Genomic DNA, 21,876 nt, shown 5'->3' with positions numbered 1-21,876 from the left:
GTGCTGCAGCTTGCGCAAGTCATTCTCAGTGTCTTGGGTCAGCAGACGCAGCTCCTCAAAGGCTTGGTTGATCTGCTGGTACTTCTGGGACATGCTGTCCATCATCCCGCCCACCGGAGAACTCGACTACCAATCAGAGCCAAGGGGAGAAAAGTTAGGGGAGCTGTGTGGTAAACAACTCTGGGTTTTCATTGGACGACAGCCAACCTTTAGATTGGATGTCTTTGAATGGTTTATGGTAGCAGTAGTGAATTCTATCAAGGCGTTAGCAGAATCTCTACACTGAGTTCTGTAACTGCAGTAGCCCCTGTTGGTGTTATTTTACAGTAATCCCCAATGGCCTTATCCATGATCAACACTGAGCGTTTGAGAAAGACTGCAGAAGCAGACACGCCATATGGTCAGTTAGAACTGTGGAGATATTCTGAATAAACAGGGTGGAATGCAATCATGCTGCATTTGCAATCCTAGGAGAGAAAAAGCATGGCTGGACTGGAAATCAATTTAACCCAGGGGTTATTGATATTCAGATGTTTTATGGACCACTGGCTTTATGGTTTTATAACCCACTGCTTGTTATAAAACATGAGATTTCCTGACGTGCTCTCTCACAACATTGCCCTTAATGAGAAATGCAACGTTTACCTTCCAGCAACCCCACACTACTGTATGACTGTGTGTTCTGTGATTAACTATGTGTACAGTGCATAGATATCAGTATGTGTGTGCGTGTGTGTGTCTACGTGTTGGAGTTAACAGGTTTGCATACTGTATGTTTATCTCAGGGAAAATAATAAACCCCAACACAACCTTTGGTGTCAGCAATTCTGATTTCTATAATGTCTCTGTGATAGGTTTTTATCTATGAGTGTATGCACCTGCATGTGTGTAAGAGCTACAGGTATGTGAGAGTGTGTAAGAACCATAGTGTGTGAATGTGTGTGTGTGTGTGTGTGTGTGTGTGTCTGTGTGTGTGTGTGTGTGTGTGTGTGTGTGTGTGTGTCTGTGTGTGTGTGTGTGTGTGTGTGTGTGTGTGTGTGTGTGTGTGTGTGTATGTGCGTGCGCGCGAGCGTGCACGTCCATGCCTGTGCGTGCGTTCGAGTACTCACATTAGTGGCCTCTCTGACTAGCCTCTGCTCCGTGTATAGGATGTGTTTGATGCATCTCACCAGCTCTAGAGGACAGCGGTCATACGTGCTCTGAAAGACAAGGACCACATGTGCTGTGTTAGCCCTGTTAGTCACTGACTGGAAAAACAGCCCTGCACACAACACTGACCAATTTAGTAGGATCACGCAGCAGGCTAACATTTAAAGCCCACTCCCTGAGCCCAATGGTCCCAATTAGATAAGACTAATGAGATCCATCTCTCAAGTACAGACGACTTCATATGAGATCCGCAGGACACATTTCTCTTTTCTCTCCAAATCAATCTTCCATGCATATGCACACACACGCACACACACACACGCACACACGCACACACACACGCACACACACACACTGATACTGCAGTGTACCAAGGGGCCAATGTGTTGATTAAGACATGATGCCTCCTCCTTTGCCTGCTGTGGAAGTGCATGGCCCACAGCATGCTGCTCAACAGCCTGTCCTGACTCCAATGAGGGGTGAGCACACACACACACACACACACACACACACACACACACACACACACACACACACACACACACACACACACACACACACACACACACACAGTCAGAGGAGATCTTCATAATGAATAATAACAATGCTTGGACAATTAGTTTATTTTCTTTCACAGAGTCATAGTGACCAGGAAAGACTGTTCTACCACAGACTGTTGTATTCCTGAAGCTTGGATTGGGGAAGAGCTTATGAATGTGGGGATGTTGCCATTAAGGCTGTGATGATAACCGACCTTTAACTGAGTTTGAATTGAGAATTCACCATCATCATGTGGCTGTTTTGTGTGGCAGCGGTTACACATTGCCAGTGATGTACGGTATAAGGTTGTAGTCCTGGGATGAAGACCCATATCATTGGCTTTGTCGATACTGTAACGTCTCGCCCTGTTCCTTAGTTTATGTTTGTCTTTGTTTCATGTTATTCATTTATTGTTTCCTGTTTTATTTAGCTTTTCTCACCTTGTCTCTCGTTTCAGACGCTTCACTTCCTGCCCCTGTAAGTTTCCCGCCTGTGTGATGTCTACCCCACCCTGATTGGTGTCACCAGTCCCTCATCATCCTTCTCTCTCCTGTGTATTTAATCTGTGTCTTCCCCTGTCTCTGTGCCGGTTCGTCTTTGTCCTTTGTGCCAAACGTACCAGCGATCTATCCTTGTGTTATGTGATTTCCCAGTTTTTGATCTCCACTATTTCCCTGACTCTGCCTGTTGCCTTCTCCATATTGGATTATATGCCTTACCCTTTGACTGCCTACCTGTGTACCGAACCATGTTTTTGGAAAGTAAAGACTACTCTTTTGATTCAAGATTTTCGTCTCCGAGTCGTGCGTTGGAGTCCTCTGCCTGCGGTACTACAGTCATTACAGATACTGCCTTCATCTGTAGCTCTGGTGTTGCTCTCTCACATTCTACCTTATGAAGTGGTTTTCAAGTCCCATGGCTGTCTCAGCTCTCTCACCTTGAGTTGGCTGGCGTAGTGTCCCAGTTTGATCTTGAGCAGGAATCCGTCCTCTCCCACCTGGTGCTCTGCCTTGTTCTGCAGCTCCTGGATCAGACTGTCCAGCAGACGCTTGGCCTTGAACTCCTCCTGGGGGTTCTCCAAGTCTATGGCATCCCTGGGAGGACACACACAACACAGGGGTGTACAGTACAGAGCAGACACAGGCCCACAGGCATACACACATACAGAGCAGAGCACTCACTCCTCCGTCATCAAACACACAACTGAAACACAAACAAGAAAGCAGTTAACTCTGCACTCAAGATGACGAACACCACATCCCTGGAAACAGAAGTGCTGTGGTAGAGGTCCGTGTAAGCCACCAAGCTGAAAGAAAGGAATTGGAATGAAGTAGAGCGCTCAAGTGTAACTCACCAGAGCTGGCCCTCGATCCACTGGGACAGGTAGTGGCGCACCTCGATGGGGAAGTGCTGGCCGTAGAGGGACTGCATCTGGTGCAGAGCATCCCCCTGGAGCTGCTGGGCCTGGATCCACACTGCCATCTTCAACACCCTGGGGGGGCGGCAGTGGGTTGAGGGGGAAGGAGAGGGGAGGAGAGGGGAGGAGAGAACATAATGAGAGAAGGAAAGATGATAGGGAGGAGGGTGGGGATGGGTGGGGCAGATTTGAACAGGGACAACGAGAGAGAGAGAAAGAGAGAGAAAATGGTCAGCAGATTGTAGGTAAAGGAGAAAGTTGGTGTAAGTGCCACTGAAAAATGGTAGATGCGTCTTTGGCATTTGTAATGGCTGCAGCCACAGAGTGGTTGGACTGGTTGTGGTTGACCAGTTGGCTGTGCCATGGACATGGTGTGGGTCAAAACACTGTGCTCTGTTGAGTCAACAGCTGCATAAGGATGGGGGAGGGGGTGGAGGGGAGGCGGGTGGTGAAGGGTTAGAGTCAGGGCACTGGGGCATGTTTCCTGTCAATACACACCCCCACATTTCTATGTGACAACTTTGGCAGGTAGTAGTGCATGACTGATGTGACGTCAAACAGTGATGCTAGATGAATTCAATGCTGTGTCCATCGGGTGCTTTACTGCATGTGAAACTGAATGAGAACTATTGCTTATGAGTGGTCAAAATGCATATGCGTCTTTGTGTGCGCATATTTGCAGGTGACAGAATGTTTACATGTGTATGCAATCTGTGGAGTTATCAGTCATCTCTCTCTCTTTCTGTACGTGTATGTATGAGGATGACCTTTTGAGGGGAATCGAAATCTCTTTATTTAGTCCTTCATGCTCTTTTCACTTCTTCATATACTTCCCTAATACGACACCTGTACACACAAACCTGTTGGTCTGAGGAACAGACACTATACACTGTCCTACAGTGGGCACTGTCAGACAGAAACCACAGAGTGAACGAGAGTTTGTCTGCAGCCCGTTTGAGTTTGGGTTGATGTATTCTTGCTTGCAATCAACAGAGACTGAATTGTGTAGACTATACAACACACACAATTGCACAATAGTTAAACAGAAAGATAACGCTTATCTTAACAGATAATGCTTTTACAGCAAATGCATGACTTGTAGCAGCATTGCATGACGATAATCCAGTCAGCCGCTCACGCTCCCACACAACCCACTTCCACCCGGGTGCCCTGTTTTCAACTTCAACCTTTAACCTACCAGCCCCACTTTTATCCCTCTACAGCTACAACACACACATGCACACACACACACAAACACACACACACACACACACACACACACACACACACACACAGTCATGGTAGCTGCAAGCTTTTCAACAGCGATGTTGAGAATCATGTGGTTTTTAAACACACGCCAAAAAAAAACAAAAAAAAACGCTGACCCTGAAACCGTGACAGATGGTTTGAGTGTATTCTGATCTGGAATGGTATAAGCTTTAAGCTATGTGGTAGACTTAAGTGAGACTGTCCTACGTCATACACAACTTCATCATCTTCTCCATCTCCCACTGTGGGCCAGAGAGCAGCAGAGCAGACTGTCAGCTGATTGGAAGGGGAACCAAACAGAAAGAGCGAGAAGCCCTTCCTACCAGCTTCTTCCTGTCCCTCCCCTTCGTAAGGGCAGGACTGCCAGTCTGTACCACCCCCCATACCCACAACAGCATGAGCAGACACACAAACACACACACAACAACACGCTGGATAAATACGTAATATAAGTGTGTGTGTATGTGTGTGTGTGTGTGTGTGTGTGTGTGCATGTGTGTTGCCAGTATAGCTGTAGAGGCTGGCAGGGGTCAGACTGTCTCTTTAAAGACTCTGCGACCCCCTCTAGGCGTTTAACACCCGTTTACCATTAGCACCTCCATTACCATCTCTGGCTGATGAAATGGTTCCCCTGGTTACTGTGTTTGTTACCCCGGGTTACCGCGGTGCCCCAAACACCATGCCACAGGCACGCTCCAGAGAAACTGAAAGTTTCTCTCTCTTACATTCTTTCATTTTTTTAGAATTCTCTCAGGTCTTTATCATTAGAATGAGTAGAATATCTGAATCAGAATCTTTTCTGTGCGTGACTCTCACACACACACACACACACACACACACACACACACACACACACACACACACACACGCAAACACACGCAGACACACACGCCCGCCGGCACACACAATGATTCATCATCTCAGGTAAGTTCTATGTTCCAGAAGTAGATGCCAAATTCCGCTTACCTCTTGTCTTCAGCTCTTTGTTACCATGTAAGAGCAGGAAATTCTGAAGAGGAGCACCACAAACCTGAGAGAGAAAGACAAGAGTGGGAGAGAGAGAAAGAGAAAGAAGGAAGTGAGTACAACCTTGGTTGCTACTGAGGAAGTTGTCTTTTTTTAATGGGACCGCAGCATTGACAAAATCTGAAACCAAAGCAAAAGGTCCAGTGATCTCAGTCAGATCTATGCAACCCGATGCAGTTCAAAACTCACTATATCCTCCATGACATTTCAATAGTCACCGTCTTATGTCAGACATGTTGAATTTACTATGCCGTGTACAACTACACATTCCGTATTTCATCTTAGTAGTAAGCATGTAAAGCTCCAAATCAAGTTCATCTTAAGATGAAAATCGCATCAGGTTGTCATAGTGAAAACAGCAGTGATACACTTTGAAGTGCTCTTAGTAGTTCAAGCCAGTCCAGGAGACCAGTGTGCTGGGAGTATGCTGAGGCTTTGAGGAGCAAAGCAGGCCATGATTGATTAGGGACAGCTCTCTCTTCTGGTTGGACCCTGAAGAAGCATAACATCAGGAGTCCACATGCTGTGCACAGTCTCCAGACAAAAATGTGCATATCTTTATTTAACCATCTGGATCTTTGAATCAACTGTCTGTCTCTCTCTCTATCTCTCTCTCTCTCTCCCTCTCTCTCTCTCTCTCTCTCTCTCTCTCTATCTCTCTCTCTCTCTCTGCCCCTTATTTCTCGAATGGTACACAGGACAGTCTGATGAGTTCACCAGTTGTCCTTCCAGCATCCCATCCCCCAAAACAGACAGACAAAACACTCAGTACAAAAACATCCCAGCCTTGTCTAGAATTTGTCAAGGTCCTGTGTTTGGTGCCCGGGTGTTTTGGTGGAACAGAGACAGAGGCATGTGACCACAGCCCAGATAGCACAGCCAATAGCAGTCCCGCCTCACTGGCTCCATCTGCTCAGTCTGTCTGTGTGTCTGTCTGTCTGTACTATACAGCAGCTCTACTGGATCCACCTAGCTTCTGTATACACCTCCCATCTCTCCTCTCAGACCAAACATTGCCCTGGCAGACAGTCTCATGACTCCAATTTAGCAGAGAAAATTAAGGAGGAAAAAAAAAAGAACAAAGTGGAGAAAGGAGAAGAAGTCAGCCAAATGATTAGTGAGCTGTAAAACAACCTATAAGCATGTGTTGTACTGACAGAGGTCACAGGTCACCCTGAAGGTACCTTCTCTGATGTGGCTGATCTTGGGCCTGTTAACACTCACACACAGTACACAAACTAATTATGTTCAACAATAAGGGCTTAAAACATCACATGATGGGAGGAGTGCACAACATGTACACAACAGTAAATGTTTTCAAACATCATATCATTACATTTACAATGGCCATAGGTGAACAAATCACAAGCAGGACTGACAGTACAGAACCAAGTTCAGAACAATGGTGGCCATGGAAGCTAAGAATAGAGTAATAATGCCTCATAATTGAATGAATGCACGCATGAATACATGCAAGGCTGCTGGCCCTGACGACATCCCTGGCCGTGTGCTCAGGGCGTGCGCTGGGCAGCTGGCCGAGGTCTTCACTGACATTTTTAACCTGTCACTGGCCCAGGCAGTTGTCCCCACGTGCCTCAAGTCAGTAACCATTGTGCCGGTGCCAAAGCATTCTGCTGCAGTGGGCCTGAATGACTTCCGCCCTGTTGCACTCACCCCCATCATCATCAAGTGCTTCGAGAGGTTGGTCCTGGCTCACCTTAAAGACCACGTATCCCCCACACTGGATCTCCACCAGTTTGCCTACCGCCCGAACAGGTCAATGGAGGATGCCATCTCCACGGCACTACACTCCGCCCTGAACCACCTGGATAACAACAACACCTACGCACTGACTTCAGCTCAGCATTCAACACCATCATCCCCTCCAAGCTGGTCACCAAACTCAGTGACCTTGGCATCAGCACCTCCCTCTGCAACTGGAACCAGGACTTCCTGACCAACAGACCCCAGTTTGTTAGGTTAGACAACCACATATCCTCCACCCTGACCCTGAACACCAGTGTCCCACAGGGCTGTGTGCTGAGCCCTCTCCTCTACTCCCTCTTCACCCACAACTGCATGCCTGTGCACGGCTCTAACACCATCATTAAGTTCGCAGACGACACCACAGTGGTAGGCCTGATCAGTAACAACGACGAGTCAGCCTACAGGGAGAAGGCCCTGCAACTGGTGGTGAAAAACGCCCAGTATATCACCGGTGCCCAACTCTCTGCCATCAAGGTCCTCCAGCGCAGGCGGTGTCTGCGGAGGGTGCGAGGCATCAGTAGGGACACCTCTCAACCCAGCCATGGACTGTTGGCCCTCCTCCCATCCGAGAGGCGGTACAGGAGTCTCCGTTCTCGCACCAGCAGGCACAGGAACAGCTTCTTCCCTGCAGCTATTACTCTGCTGAACTCAGAATCCCGGCGGTAGCCCAGCCCCCCCCCCTACCAGTCGCCCCCCTCCAGAGGAACATTGACTCCCAGTATCAGAGGTATGACCCCCCATACCTCTACTGGCTGAACACTCAGGACTTCAATTTAGGTTTTGCACTACTGCTTGTTTGCACATCGCATATTTATTATATTGGTCTCTAATTATACATCTTACATATATGTAACATACCTCAAGACCCATTGCCCTTGTTCAACTGTACATATCATATTGATATTCATCTCATGTATATTCACTTATTATGTTCATTTATTTATACTCACTGTAATACCTTATACTGTAATACCATGCACTGTCTCAATACTTGTGCAATGACAATAAAGTTGAATCTAATCTAATCAAATCATAGTGCCAGCTAAACATTGCTCTATGATAGTGACAGGTGAACCTGCCCAGTTTACAAAGGCAGATCTACACAGTAGCTGTAATTTAAACCAGATACAGATACTCTCACACATTCTGAATTTCACTCCCTCCCTCCCACACACACACACACACACACACACACACACACACACACACACACACACACACACACACACACACACACACACACACACACACACACACACAATCACTCACATACTGGGCTAGAACCGGCCCTGGCCTGGTGGGCCAGATTGGTCTCCTCTTTACCTTGGCCTTCTCTTCAAAGGCTACCCTCCTCCCTTTTCATCTTTATTACTTCTCAAACATATGAAAAAAAAGTTTTGGCTTTTTTACCCACATCATTCTCATGCTCACTCCCTCATTCCTACCAAGTCCTAACTGGATGTATTACATAGGTGCTGGCTGGAGCACTGGTTGCAACCGGACCGACTGGAGTTGGGTGGTAAGCTCTGTGCATGCCCCCTGGAGGTCGTCATTGTGGTCATGTCACAAATCAGTCTTGGGGGACCACTTTGCACCCAAGCACACAAATGCAAATGGTACGAATGTACTCCAGCAGCAAATTCAAAACCATGACAACAACAACCTCTCAATTGACCATTCTAATATAGGTCAATTACATAAATCATTCTGTCTACCAAGGGCCTTATTTCCACTCTCTCTAAAGATCACATTGAGCAACATTTAACCTGATAGCCAAGCAAACATGTTTTGCTTTCCCCCTCTTCTTCTCCAACAGCGTAATGACTAAATGAAAGAAACAGCAGCCAAAAGGTTTCTTTCCATCCACAGGCAGAAGCAAGACATATTTATGAGCTTGGAGAATACAAATGGCCCAACAAGAAAAGAAGGATAGGTGCCAGCGAGCATTAAGCAATTGGAAAGCGCAATTCTCCACCAAGCTCCGATGAGGTTCTCTGCCAGCCTGCCTTGCTTGGACTGGTGTGTTGAAACTTCACTGTCTTTCAGAGATATGGGAAGAAGTCACTGGGAGAAAAGTAGCAAGTATGTGGTGATTTTACTTTCACACTTGTAATCCTCTATTTAGAGTACAAAGTAGAAACCAGATGTTTCAACCTGTGGCAATAAGCACCTTTGAGACATACTGTACTGTACTTAGAGACCCTTTTGATTTGTTATTTTCCGAGCTATTCTCACAGTCATCGCAACAGAGGAAATCAATTCACTTTCCGAATTAAGAACTCAAAACTGGATTAGAGAAACAATTTCCTGTTCCCAGCCAACAGGGGGTAGGGAGAAGAGAGACAGGGAGAAGAGAGACAGGGTGCTACAGTAGCAACAACATGTCATCTCATTACTTTCCTTAACAGATGGATATATATCCAGTCTCATCTATTTACTCATCTAACACTCATAATCCCCACACACAGGTTTATCTGTCTACAAATATTGCTCATCAGTATAATTAATCCCATACTAAAAGAGATCATAACTGAAGACTCATACTGCTCAACAGAAAATATCTTCTCCTATTAAATTTTGTTCAAAATAGCAGGATAGGGACCATTTAATTTCCTGTCAAACCTGGAAGCGTGCTGTCATTTTGAAATGCTAACTGCCAGTTTGGGCTTTTTCAGAAGAAAAAATCACGCTGAAAGGACGACTTCTCAGCTGCCGTTTCAAATGTGTCAAACTACCCTCATCATTTCAGAGAAAAGTCCCGCTGAGTAAAAGTGAGCATGAGGAGATGTCAACAAAGGAAACATCACCAGCCCTTTTCTGACAAACTGACTCGAATTTTATTTCTTTGACACAGACTGCAACCATCAATAACACTGTAAATAAAGAGAGAGAAAAAGAAAATGGAAAGAAAACACACGGAGAGAAGAAGAAGAAGAACCGACAATCGTTCTCCTCCTCCATCATCATCATCATCACCACCACCATGTGTCTACAGGCCTGCATGCTGTTGCTGCTGCTGATTCTTGACACCATGGTCTGGATGTACATTATGGATGCATCATCATCATTTATAGCTACTTCTCCCCCCACACTGCTGTGGACTGGGTTGACCAGGAAGGCAAACTGTGTGTCTGTTTATACTCTACTGTATTCATTCATTAATTCATTCATTTATCTATCTATCTATCTGTTTATTTGTATTGTTTATTTGAAGAGGACAAGGTACAATATTCAACACTTCAGATACTGCAGTACTAATAGGTGTAATAGTGTCTGTGTTTGCTAACTAGACTGCTAATTTGTGTCCTTAGTCCCTCGGCAGGCTGAAACAGATTGTGTGTGTTATGAAAATATATGCTCTGCAAAAACTCCCTTCAGGACACTCTGGAGTCAAGTCTATAAATATCTCCAGCACACACAACAATTAAGTCAATGAATTTAAAACGAAGTGAAACAAAGCCTCTCTTACAAGAAGTTCATATCACCCACTCCTTCCTCTGAGGAGAAACAGCTTTTCACCAACACAAGCACTTCCTGTTAGGAACCTATGGCAACTGCCAAGCCACCCACCTCCCGTGTGAACCTCAATGCTGCTCTCAAGACAAAGGCAAGATAGCTCTTGATGACATCTTCTTAACTTAACAACAAACACAATGTGAAACGGTGGCGCAATTGTAAGGTTCACTGTCAGAGAAAGTTCTAGTCATACGTGACTATTGCTGCAAATGCAGCATCCTGACAGAGAGTCAAAAGATTTACCACATACCATACCACATGCACAATGACAATCTACTATTACTCCAATAATAAAAATGTTTATATTAAAAACATCTTTTGTTTTAAAAATGTTGCATTTAAAGGGCATATCCTATTTTTTGCTGTAACAAAAATACCAGTTTAAACTGTGAGATGGCTGCAGTTTGACACTAAATTGCTGTGAAATGAGATGGAAAAGATGGCTCTTTAACTCTTTAACTCAGAGTGATCAGATAGGGTGCAGACTCACTGACATAATGTTTAGTACTATCCGGACTGGCTGTGCCCCATAAAGCCCCATAAACTGCGACATGTCAGCCCTCCTTCTGAGAGTAGCCTCTGTACTGCGGCTGGCTATGCCAACCCCCCCCCCCCCCCCCCCGCCCCCCCGAAACACACACACACACACACACACCCCACCCGACCCCCCGCCCCCCACCCCAACCTCAGCAACACCCCCCCACCTCTCTCCACCCTGCCCGGCTCCATGACTTAGTCTGTGTGCATTATCACACTGTCTCCCTGCCAAGGTTTATAAATAACGTCTGAAGTAACAGCTGAGTGTAAAATTAAGCGCTTAACCTACATCCCTCCCTTCCAGCCCACACGGGTGCATCTGCTTCCCCAGCAACCCTGGGTGGAGCTGGGCTAACAGGGGGGTGGAAGGGGTGGAAGGGAGGGTGAAGGGGAGGGGACAGGGGGAGGGAACCCTGCAGTCCAAAGGACACGTTTTGAAACAGGCGCAGCGATGTGATAGCCAGTATCCAGGGGGAAAGGAGGCGGGTTACCGGGGATTCAGGGGTGGGCGGGAGAGAGGGGAGGCGGACAGATTTCGGCAACTTTGAAACCTCTGAACCTGGTGCAGATAGAACACTGTTGCCTGTCACCCCTACCTGCATCATTACATCACCACAGCAAACTTGGTCAAGAACAGTCCTGCCAGCAAACAACAGCCAATGACCAAAGTGCATCTTGTTCACTAATCAACTTGTCAGTAGGCAGGCACCACAAACAGAGTTTTGACGAGCAAGGATAGATCATGGACAAGGCCGTTCAAATCAAGGGACAAGGTAACTTCCGATAGAATTCTGTGAACAGAGACACCGTTTCCTCACAGCACAGCAGCACATCGGCCACATAATGAGTCTGGATCAGGAGACCAAGACTAATACTGTACAATGTCTATTACTTTACAGTAATGCCAGATATAATATGAATATACTATCGCCCCAGCTCATCTTTATGATTGTGCACATTTGCTACAGGGTTAGGAGTAGAGATCTATTTCTCCACCGTCGTCTGGAAGGACTAAGTGAGGATAAAGAAGAGCCGCCCTGAGGAGACAAACACATGTAGTACCTCCTGGTCCGGTCTGTGCCCTGGGGTTATTCCCATCGCCACCTCTGTCAGCTCCAGTGTATGATGCTCATGGAGAGCACGGAGCTGTGTTTTATCTTGCCATCCTCACATTAGTGTCAGTGTTTGATTAGTCTAGAGTGTGTGTGTGTGTGTGTGTGTGTGTGTGTGTGTGTGTGTGTGTGTGTGTGTGTGTGTGTGTGTGTGCGTGCGTGCGTGCGTCCATAAGAGTGCTAGACTAGTGGTGCTGGTGGTTCTGAGGCCATGTTAGCACCCTGTCTGTCTATATGGAACACTGGACTCAGGGCTAATGGAACGCTGCCACTGTAGATTCATGCTGCTTCATATTAACTGGGCTTCATTAAAAACATGTGACCACAGCACAGGGGCTGGGTCATGCTCTTCTTAAACACACACACAACAGAAAGGTAGGGAGGTTCAAAAGAGCATGCTGTACACAAACAGACATGCACACCCATCTTGATTGATTTGACCAAATATAATAACACTTTGTGAGAGGTCTAAATGAAGGTCAACGCACTTTTATCTAGTGACTGTCACATAGAGAGATATGCAAATTAATAGCATAGCAAAGCACATGAGACAGGGGAGGGGGGGACAGTGGTCTAGGGGTATCTTTGGATAGTTGACTGCCTAGGCCTAAGCCTGTTAACATCACGCTATTTAAGACCACGTCACAGAGCGGCAAACAGAGGCACACAGAGGCACACATCGGGCTTTGATCATGGGGCAGGGACAGAGAGTTGAGAGATTGCCCAGAGGCACTATGCTTAATTCTCAATTTAATTCACGGTCCCACTCTACAATTCCCAGCCCTACTTACAGTAAGTTTCCTTGAACCAATGTATTGGCATTGTACAATAGTTAGATATAGGTACACCTGGGGAAATAAGAGACTATGAATAGTATGCAACACAGGGGCCAATGCTGGTTTGTATAATAACAGTAAAGGCCAGTGCTTGACCTCAACACCAGATTTTAGAAAGCGCTTTGTTTCGACCAATAGGAGCGCTCTTCACTGAACGCTGTTTATCATGTTGGTCATTCCTTGATCCCTACCGATTTAGAACCATTTAAAAGTTTAAATATACATACAGTAATGGACCTTTAAATGGGCAATATAGGTTTTGACTTTTAAATTAATGAGATATAGCCATTTATTCTTGAAGAATATAAATGGCTCATGAGCTCAGTTCAACTGTCTTACCCAGTCAGAACCCATAATATAATCTTGTTTCACTCCATTGTTATAATAGTGCTTATTTTACATTTTCAAAAATGTAGCATAGTATACGTTTCCATATGTTCAGTGTGGCTTAAGGATATGAAACCACATGCTTCACCTTTAATTACCACAATCATTCAATTACCACAATTATCAAGCTACTTCACACCCGTAGGCTATGTTGCACACATACACACACACACACACACACACTCCTGACCAGTTTGGGGACAGATCCCGAGGGTAAGAGATTACAGCCCCCCATGGTGCTCAGACAGGGAGCTGACAACATAATTACCTGCTAGCCAGGGTTCTGGAGCACAGAAGATAAAGAGGGAGAGACACACCATGACATTCAGAAACACTTACAGGCCCACACGTACACAGACACAGACACAGACACAGACACAGACACAGACACGTACACAGACACAGACACGTACACAGACACAGACACGTACACAGACACGTACACAGACACAGACACGTACACAGACACAGACACAGACATGTACACAGACACAGACACAGACACGTACACAGACACAGACACGTACACAGACACAGACACAGACACGTACACAGACACAGACACGTACACAGACACAGACACAGACACGTACACAGACACGTACACAGACACAGACACAGACACGTACACAGATACAGACACAGACACAGACACGTACACAGACACAGACACAGACGAGATAGACACAGACATACGCACATACACACACACACACACACACACACACACACACACACACACACACACACACACACACACACACACACACTGTGGATAAGGATCATGCTTACTGATGTTGGCACACAGCTTGTATGGTCTTATTTAAGCATTGGGGTCGACATGTTCTACGGCCCTGAGAAGCAGGCTGTAGGGTAAGGCAAGGGAGTTAGATGGGGTTAGGTGGGATTCTTGTTTTATTAGTTTTTCTTGTTTACTGAAAAAACTGGCACAGAAAAATAACGACCCAAAATACACTGTATGGGTTTGCATTTTTACATTCTTTACTCAGAAGGAGACAAAAGAAATCTCTTCTAGACCAACCATTCCAACAAAGAGCTGAGCCAGAGACCAACACAGCTCATTCAGATAGCAGCACACACACACACGCACACACACACACACGCACACACACACACACACACACACACACACACACACACACACACACACACACACACACACACACACACACACACACGTACACACACGCTATTTAAAAACTCACAGGCCTATTTCTATACTGTAACTCTGCACCAGGGAGCATACAAGGCAGTTGAGACTCTCTCACTGCAGGGTCCCGATACTACAGCCAATATGCACAGACTGAGACATTCTACATAACAGTCACAAATCACACAGGTATATAGACACCAGGGGAGGCTGGTGGAGGTAGAATTCAGAGGATGGGCTCATTGTAATGTATGGAATGGAATGAGGAATAAAATCAAACATGAGCCTGTCCTCTGATTTCTAACTCCACCAGCCTCCCCTAATGCACAGATACACGGACTGTGAGGTTGTCTATATGACAAACACAACTCTCTAAGGAACATAAGCCCTTCTCCCTCACATACCACTACCACTCTATCCAATACTTCCATGTCACTGCCTGGAACATTCGGTAGGAGAGAGCAGCCTGCAGACTTGAGTGATGAGGAGAGGGTAGCCGTGGATAGAACAGGATCAATCAGAGGGCCGTTACACAGCGAGGTGACAGCATCCTGCTCCCAGCTCCCAGCTCCCAGCTCCCAGACAGGTTAGACCTGTGAGTTACTGTGTAATGAGCCCCGTCCTCCGATTTCTACCTCCGCCGCCCTCCACTGCTGTGCACAGCTAACCAGTGGCCACTCTTCAGACCATCCTGTACATGTACTACTGTAAGTCCATAGTTATGTGGTCTCCATCCTTTTGAGGAGCAAAATGCAGATGAAAGGATATGCTGTGAGGGTCAGTCACATGCATGGATACATGCATAAGGCATTTCAACGTGCAGCTGTCTCAGTTCACTACAACGTAACCAACAGAGGGGCTATATTTGCAGAGTCTTGGCTTTGACACACAGGCACTGTCATTCATTGGCGGTGACATAGAGCGTATGAGAGTGGCCTTCTGCAACCTTGTGGAGGAGCAGCAAACTATTCCCTAAGGGAAGGGATGGGTGAAAGAGTGTTACGAAGGAGGGAGGGAGGAAGGGAGGGAGGGAGGTCAGTTTCAAAAGCACACATTGAAACACCGTAAATGAGAGCCAAGGCACATTGAATACTGTGAATACTGTTATTCGGGCGTACCATTGGTACCATAACTGCCAAGTCAGAGGAAACTTGTTTGCGTACAGCATGCATCATTTGGAAATCATGATCCTGTGACCACTTTACATCCGACTCCCTCCACCACTCCACATGTAACACCTTCACTATTCCCATGTTCATATTAAGGCAAGTCATCTTTATTATCTCTAAGAGGGAAATTCTTAAGACTGCATCCACTTATAAAAACACAATAGACATTTAAAAGAGAGATATTCAAACATACATACAAACGCGTTACAGTAGAAGGAATACAACATAGCAAAACACATCATCATCTGGAGTCCATTATCACAGATAAAGTGCACTGTCCCAGCAGCACGTCATAGGATGCACCCCTCCCCCTCCAAACCTGCCTCCAGAACTACAGTTGCTGCATCTCGAGCCTCCGTTTTATGACCAGACCAAACACAACTTACTGGAATAGGTTTACGATGTCCTACCGCAAAAAAACCTTACATCACTGTTGGCCTTTTCTATTCATTACCATCTACTGGAAGCCATTATCCTACGGGATCGGGAAGTGTCAAATTAGATTAGACTGAATTAGATTAGACCAAAGAATTCACAAGACTCATAGTGGTTTTTCCCACCATGACCAGACTTAACCAACATTCCCGTTCTTCCCACAGAGTTCCAACGAAAAGGCTCTTTGAGTGGAACATTTGCAATCAAATATTTTGGATGCTTCCAAAAGGCGTGCGTTACATACTTAGAATTGTGACTTGGAGGTGAGTTTTAAATGAAATCAGCAGCCTTAAGCTGAAGAGAGAATGTCATTTCCCCCCATACCTCCTGAGACACAGCCAGGACCCTCAGGGCTGTAATCACTTCAGCTCAGCTCAGATTAATGAAAAACTTGGCCTTACTATAGACACAGTTGTGCCCAAGAGAAGGAGGGATATGCCCAAACATTGTTCTGCCTATTGCCTAATCCCTCACTGTGGTATCTGACATGCTTGTTACTGGTGACACTGTACATATGCATTTGGCTATTTTATCCTCTCAGTTATCACCTAAAGAAAACCAGTGTAATTATGTAAGATATTGCATTCAAAATGAGGAGGTGTGTGTATCGCAACACACACATGCATGCAAGCACGCAAGCACTCCATGTCAGATCCCAGGCATGTTCGTCAGTGCTTTAGAGGGAGTGATTGGGCGCAGCTTTGCTGATCTGTTCCACTCTCTCTGACAGCATGGGGTCATGTTTTGACCTCATTGTGCTCAGTTGGCCTCTGTAAATCTCTACCACCCGCAGGCCTGGTCCCACCCCCACCCCTGCAACCCTCTCCTGCCTGCCTGCCTGCCTGCCCACTCACTTTCCTACCATCTGGTCAGGGAAGCAAAGGTGAGAGAGACTAACTCTGATACTGTCATTATCAGCACAGTGCTCCACACACATACTGAACACAAAACACTCAATATGAATGATTCCGTAACATTCTTAGGATGTTTGGAATTATGGGACCTGCCTCTTCCCATGACCTAATCCCCACTGCAGGAAACTGAGAGATCCCAAAGGTTCAGATCTGGGGGAGGTGTTCGGAAGAGACAGGTTGCACATCACACCCCTCCGTGGTGATGTCATTGCTATTGAGGTGTGTGTGCGTGTGCGTGTGTGTGTGTGTGTGTGTGTGTGTGTGTGTGTGTCTGTTGGCTTGTTTGTTTGTAGTGGAGCACCAGGTGTAGATATAACATCAGAGGGGTGACAGCAGCACCTGGGCTCAACATAGCCTCAAGGGTGTGGCCTCAGTCTGTCATTCACCTCACTCTATCAAATATGTGGAGAAGCCCCCCCTACCTCCCCCTTCAAAAAAGGGACCAGGTTTTATACTTTCTCTCACCTTCTTCAATCCACGCTGACCTCAAGGGAACCTTCCACTTGATAAAAGAGAAGTGAACGATCGACTTTGGTGCGGTAGTCATGAAAAAAGTGAGGTATATATTCTATATAAAAAAAAGAGGAAAACATGTTTTGTGTGAGTGACAGACAAAGTGCATGGTTGTCTGCTTGCATCTTTATGTGTGCAGTGTGTGTGTGTGTGTGTATGTGTGTGTGTGTGTGTGTGTGTGTGTGTGTGTGTGTGTGTGTGTGTGTGTGTGTACGTGTGTGTGTGTGTGTGTGTGTGTGTGCTGGGTCACTGTATAATCATGAGGCCCAGGGGGAGTGTTAATGTGAACATGGCATGAGAAGGACTGCCAGCCTGTTGGAGAGCGGCCATCGTTGGACCAATGCCCCGACAGCCCTCTCCATCCTCACTGGATGGAGGCAGAGAAAAAACAAGGCGCTTCTACTATCCTACGGTCTAATGATGTGGACCGACTGAAGCCAGTTAGAGAAGTTCCTTAGTCCACACACCCTTACCATTCACCCTATGTTCATGACTCTATGCACCACAACCACCAGCTCAAAGTCTATTGACATTGGCTGTAAACAACTAGCAGAGAAGCTGTTCCATCTGACTGGATGTAAATCCTAGGAAGACAGCCTGTGACTGGACTGGAGGAGGTTTAGGCTGGTTGGAAGGAGAGACAAACAATTACAAAAATAATCATCTGACAAGGAGCTTAACCTACATATGGATTGGAAACAAACGGCGGATGAAATGACCCCCCGAAAGAAACAAGTGGTCCATGTGTCCGCAGAGGCAGATTTGCATCCCCCCGCCCAAATCCATCACCGCGCCTGTCAGCACACTTAATTTCACTAATCTTTCTGCAAGGACAAGCCTATGGCTACAGCATGGTTCTTAAGCCCCTACTGCTGTGTCATTTCTGTGTCATTTGTGTGTGTGTGTGTGTGTGTGTGTGTGTGTGTGTTGATGATGTTAGGGCAAAGAAGAGATTCACAACACAACATCACGTCAATCTCAAACAGTAGAGAGAAAGAATACTTCCAAACATTAACAGTTAGGCCTCATTATCTTTCTCTAATTGGCTCTACAAGCATTTTCCATGGTCTTGTGGAGCAGAGCCCACCACATGGAATTGACCTATTGTTCAGCCCCGGTTACTGGAACCCCCTTTCCTCTAGCATTCCCTGCAGCAGTGGACCAGGGGCCCCTTAGAGAACCTGGCCACCATTAGTGCCTGCTGACTGGCCACACTTCACACTGCTCTGCCTCCAGAGACCCAGCAGCTGTAAATGGGAATGAGATGAATGTGCAAAAGAGATCGTAAAAAGGGTTTATCATCTAGGTTACTATTGCCAGCAACTCTCTCTCTCTCTCTTCATTGTCCTGGCCAGTTTGGACTTGGAAATTTACACAACACACAACCACAAACCAAAATAGGTTTTATGAACATATTCTTTCTTTTTTTAGGGCATTTCTGCTTTATTAGGAGAGAGACAGTAGAGATTGACAGGAAGGATGGGTGAGAGAGGAGGGATGACATGCAGGATATGTCGATGGCCGGAATCGAACCAGGGACCTTGCGATGATATGGTATGCGCCTTAGTGTGCTACGCCACTGAGCGCCCCTTTATGAACATATTCAACATATCAAATAAGTAGCAACTACTAGAGCCTCAGCCACACATATTCCAGGAAAAGTCTTCCCAGACCTCCCACACAGACAGTCTGAGTAGGCTGTTTTCTGATTTCTGCCTCCACCTACCTCCCCTGATCTGCCTCTGTTCTAGAGAAATCACCACTTACCAAACTATCTCATACACTACCAAAGTCATCACTCACATTCCTTTATACCTGTCAGTCTGGCACTTTCCAAGATTGGGCTTGCCTTCTCAAAAAAAAGGTGAACAAACACCGTAGCAGTGCGACCAGGAGGCCACCAAGGTCTCAGCCAGCAGTCATAGAGGAGGACAGGGAGTGTTACACAGCAGATGGAGGAAAGGACAGATCAAAGGGCTCGGACTGACAGTTGTAGGCATAATGTAATGAGGCCCTTGAACAAAAGAACTGGCAGAAGAAATGTGAGGGGCAGTGGAAGGTTGGGGAGGCCCACACAAAGGCCTGACCCCCTGCTGCGAGAGGAATGTCTGGGGCCAGAGTCAGACCCAATGGCCATTGGATGGAGATGAGATGCAGGGGAAATTAAACAAGGAGACAAATAATACCCATTAAGTCTGCAAAGGTTTGAGAGATGCGACTTGAGCGAACTCTCTTTTCAAAGAGTCGATAGGTGAGGCCAGAGGAGTTCCAGCTTACTGCGCCACATTGTCTGAGGCTGTTGGCTGAAAGGAGTAGTGTAAGGCAAACCAGCCCAGGGGAAAGACTCTTTATGACTAGAACACAGATAATGTTATCATGAGTTAAATTTAGGAAGAGATGAGAAGCCCAGGGGTAAAGGCAAAAGTCAAAGGGTAATCAGAATGGGGCTCTCTTAGCCCTGCAGCATAGCTAATAAAAGATAGTCACACTGCTCACATGTACAGAAGCTCAAACCTTCTAAAGCATGAAGTACAGGAAAGTGAAGGAGGCCTACTGTTAATGCTCTGACGGTGGAGTCGAGGCGATCTCAGTTTCTATTGATCTGTGAGTTGATGAGAGACATTAGTGGGGTTGTAAACAGATGATATCATAACGTTAGCACGAGGGATGGGCATTTTAAAATATTATTAATAAGAAATGTTTTCAAGTGCTCTAATAAAACATTTAAAATCACATTTTAAAAGACATGACTAACAGGTCAGATAAATAAATATGTGTGCATGTATCTACACTCACCAAACACTTTATTAGGAACAATATACTAATAATGGGTAGGGCCTCCCTTTGCTCTCAAAACAGCCTCAATTCCTCGTGGCATTGATTCCACAAAATGTTGGAAACATTCCTTTGAGATTCAGGTCCATCACACAATTACTGCAGATTTGTCAGGTGCACTTTCAAGCTGTGAATCTCCCGTTCTACCACATCCCAAAGGTGTATTGGATTCAGATCCGGTGACTGGGAAGGCCACTGAAGAACACTGAACTCATTGTCATGTTCATGAAACCAGTTTGAGACGACTTTTGCTTTGTGACATGGTGCATTATCATGCTGGAAGTAGCCATTAGAAGATGGATAAATTGTGGCCATGAAGGGATGCACATGGTCAGCAACAATACTCAAATAGGCTGTGACATTCAAGCGATGATTGATTGGTATTAACAGGCCCATAGTGTGCCAAGAAAACATTCCCCACACCATGACACCACCTCCACCATGAGAAGGTGTACAGGTGTTCCTAATAAAGTGTTCAGTGTATATGCTAACTGTGTGATACAAGTTATCACAATCATTACTGGTAACAAATCATAATTACTAAATTGGTCCATATACTGTATAATCCTGTATAATCGTCTATTTTCTTGTTTCATGGACGTGTGTACTCGAGGTGTTGTGTAATGGGAAATGAGGTCTATCTACAGGTCAAACATTATAGGAGACAAAACACCAGCTTTATAACACAATACATATTTAACAATTTTAGATCATCAATAATGAGTCCAGACACAACAGTGCCTAGTTAGCATCAATTGCCAGTTCATCAAACATGACCTGTTAAAAGGCACTGATGTAGCTGACTGTCTGTAGACTAAGTGGAACACTAAGTACCAGGCACAAAAGAGCCAACCCATCAAAGAGCCATATCATTATCTGAATATTTCACTTACTGTACGGTATTACCTCAGTACTACTGAGGGTTAATGACATTTTCACCTGTTGATTTCCAGTACAACAATAAGGTATTAGGTGGTATCCTGCTGTTTGATGATTGGACAGCGAAAAGACCCTTCACAGTGTGAGATTCAGATCAAGGCAGGGTAGATGGTCTTACTCATAGCCAATCTTCAGGTATTGCCAAAACAAATCAATGGTTTTCTCTGCCTGAAAGATTCAATCAATTGTCTTTCTGAAACCAATTGGCATTGCTTCACTCTGAATTTTGTTTGATTTACTTCATTTTGTTACGTAACTCAAATCAATATTTAACTTGTTTTATTTGTGTTAGCCTAAATCATTTGGGCCTATACCACCTGGTTTGGATGGTTCCTGTCCCTGTG

The 21,876-nt window shown here is 45.7% G+C and overlaps 1 protein-coding gene across 2 annotated transcripts in view; it reads right to left on the bottom strand.

The window, feature by feature from the left end:
• Nucleotides 1-21,876, bottom strand: part of stat5a (signal transducer and activator of transcription 5a) — a 100,303-nt gene that overhangs the window by 66,786 nt on the left and 11,641 nt on the right. For both annotated transcript variants that reach the window (XR_014554410.1, XM_083677175.1), the window contains exons 2-6: nucleotides 5,342-5,405; nucleotides 3,044-3,181; nucleotides 2,627-2,783; nucleotides 1,110-1,199; nucleotides 1-126 (exon numbers count right to left, since the gene is read on the bottom strand). The exon at nucleotides 1-126 is cut by the window's left edge and continues 49 nt beyond it. Coding sequence is in view for 1 of the 2 variants with exons in the window: in XM_083677175.1 (XP_083533301.1) it covers nucleotides 1-126; nucleotides 1,110-1,199; nucleotides 2,627-2,783; nucleotides 3,044-3,171 (501 nt within the window). In the remaining variant the exon portion in view is untranslated. The remainder of the gene's footprint in view (nucleotides 127-1,109; nucleotides 1,200-2,626; nucleotides 2,784-3,043; nucleotides 3,182-5,341; nucleotides 5,406-21,876) is intronic.

Source organism: Argentina silus (genome assembly GCF_951799395.1).
Source record: "Argentina silus genome assembly, chromosome: 9".
Lineage (NCBI taxonomy): Eukaryota > Metazoa > Chordata > Actinopteri > Argentiniformes > Argentinidae > Argentina > Argentina silus.
Note: the sequence above shows the minus strand (reverse complement) of the source record. Positions and strands in the feature narration are given on the sequence as shown.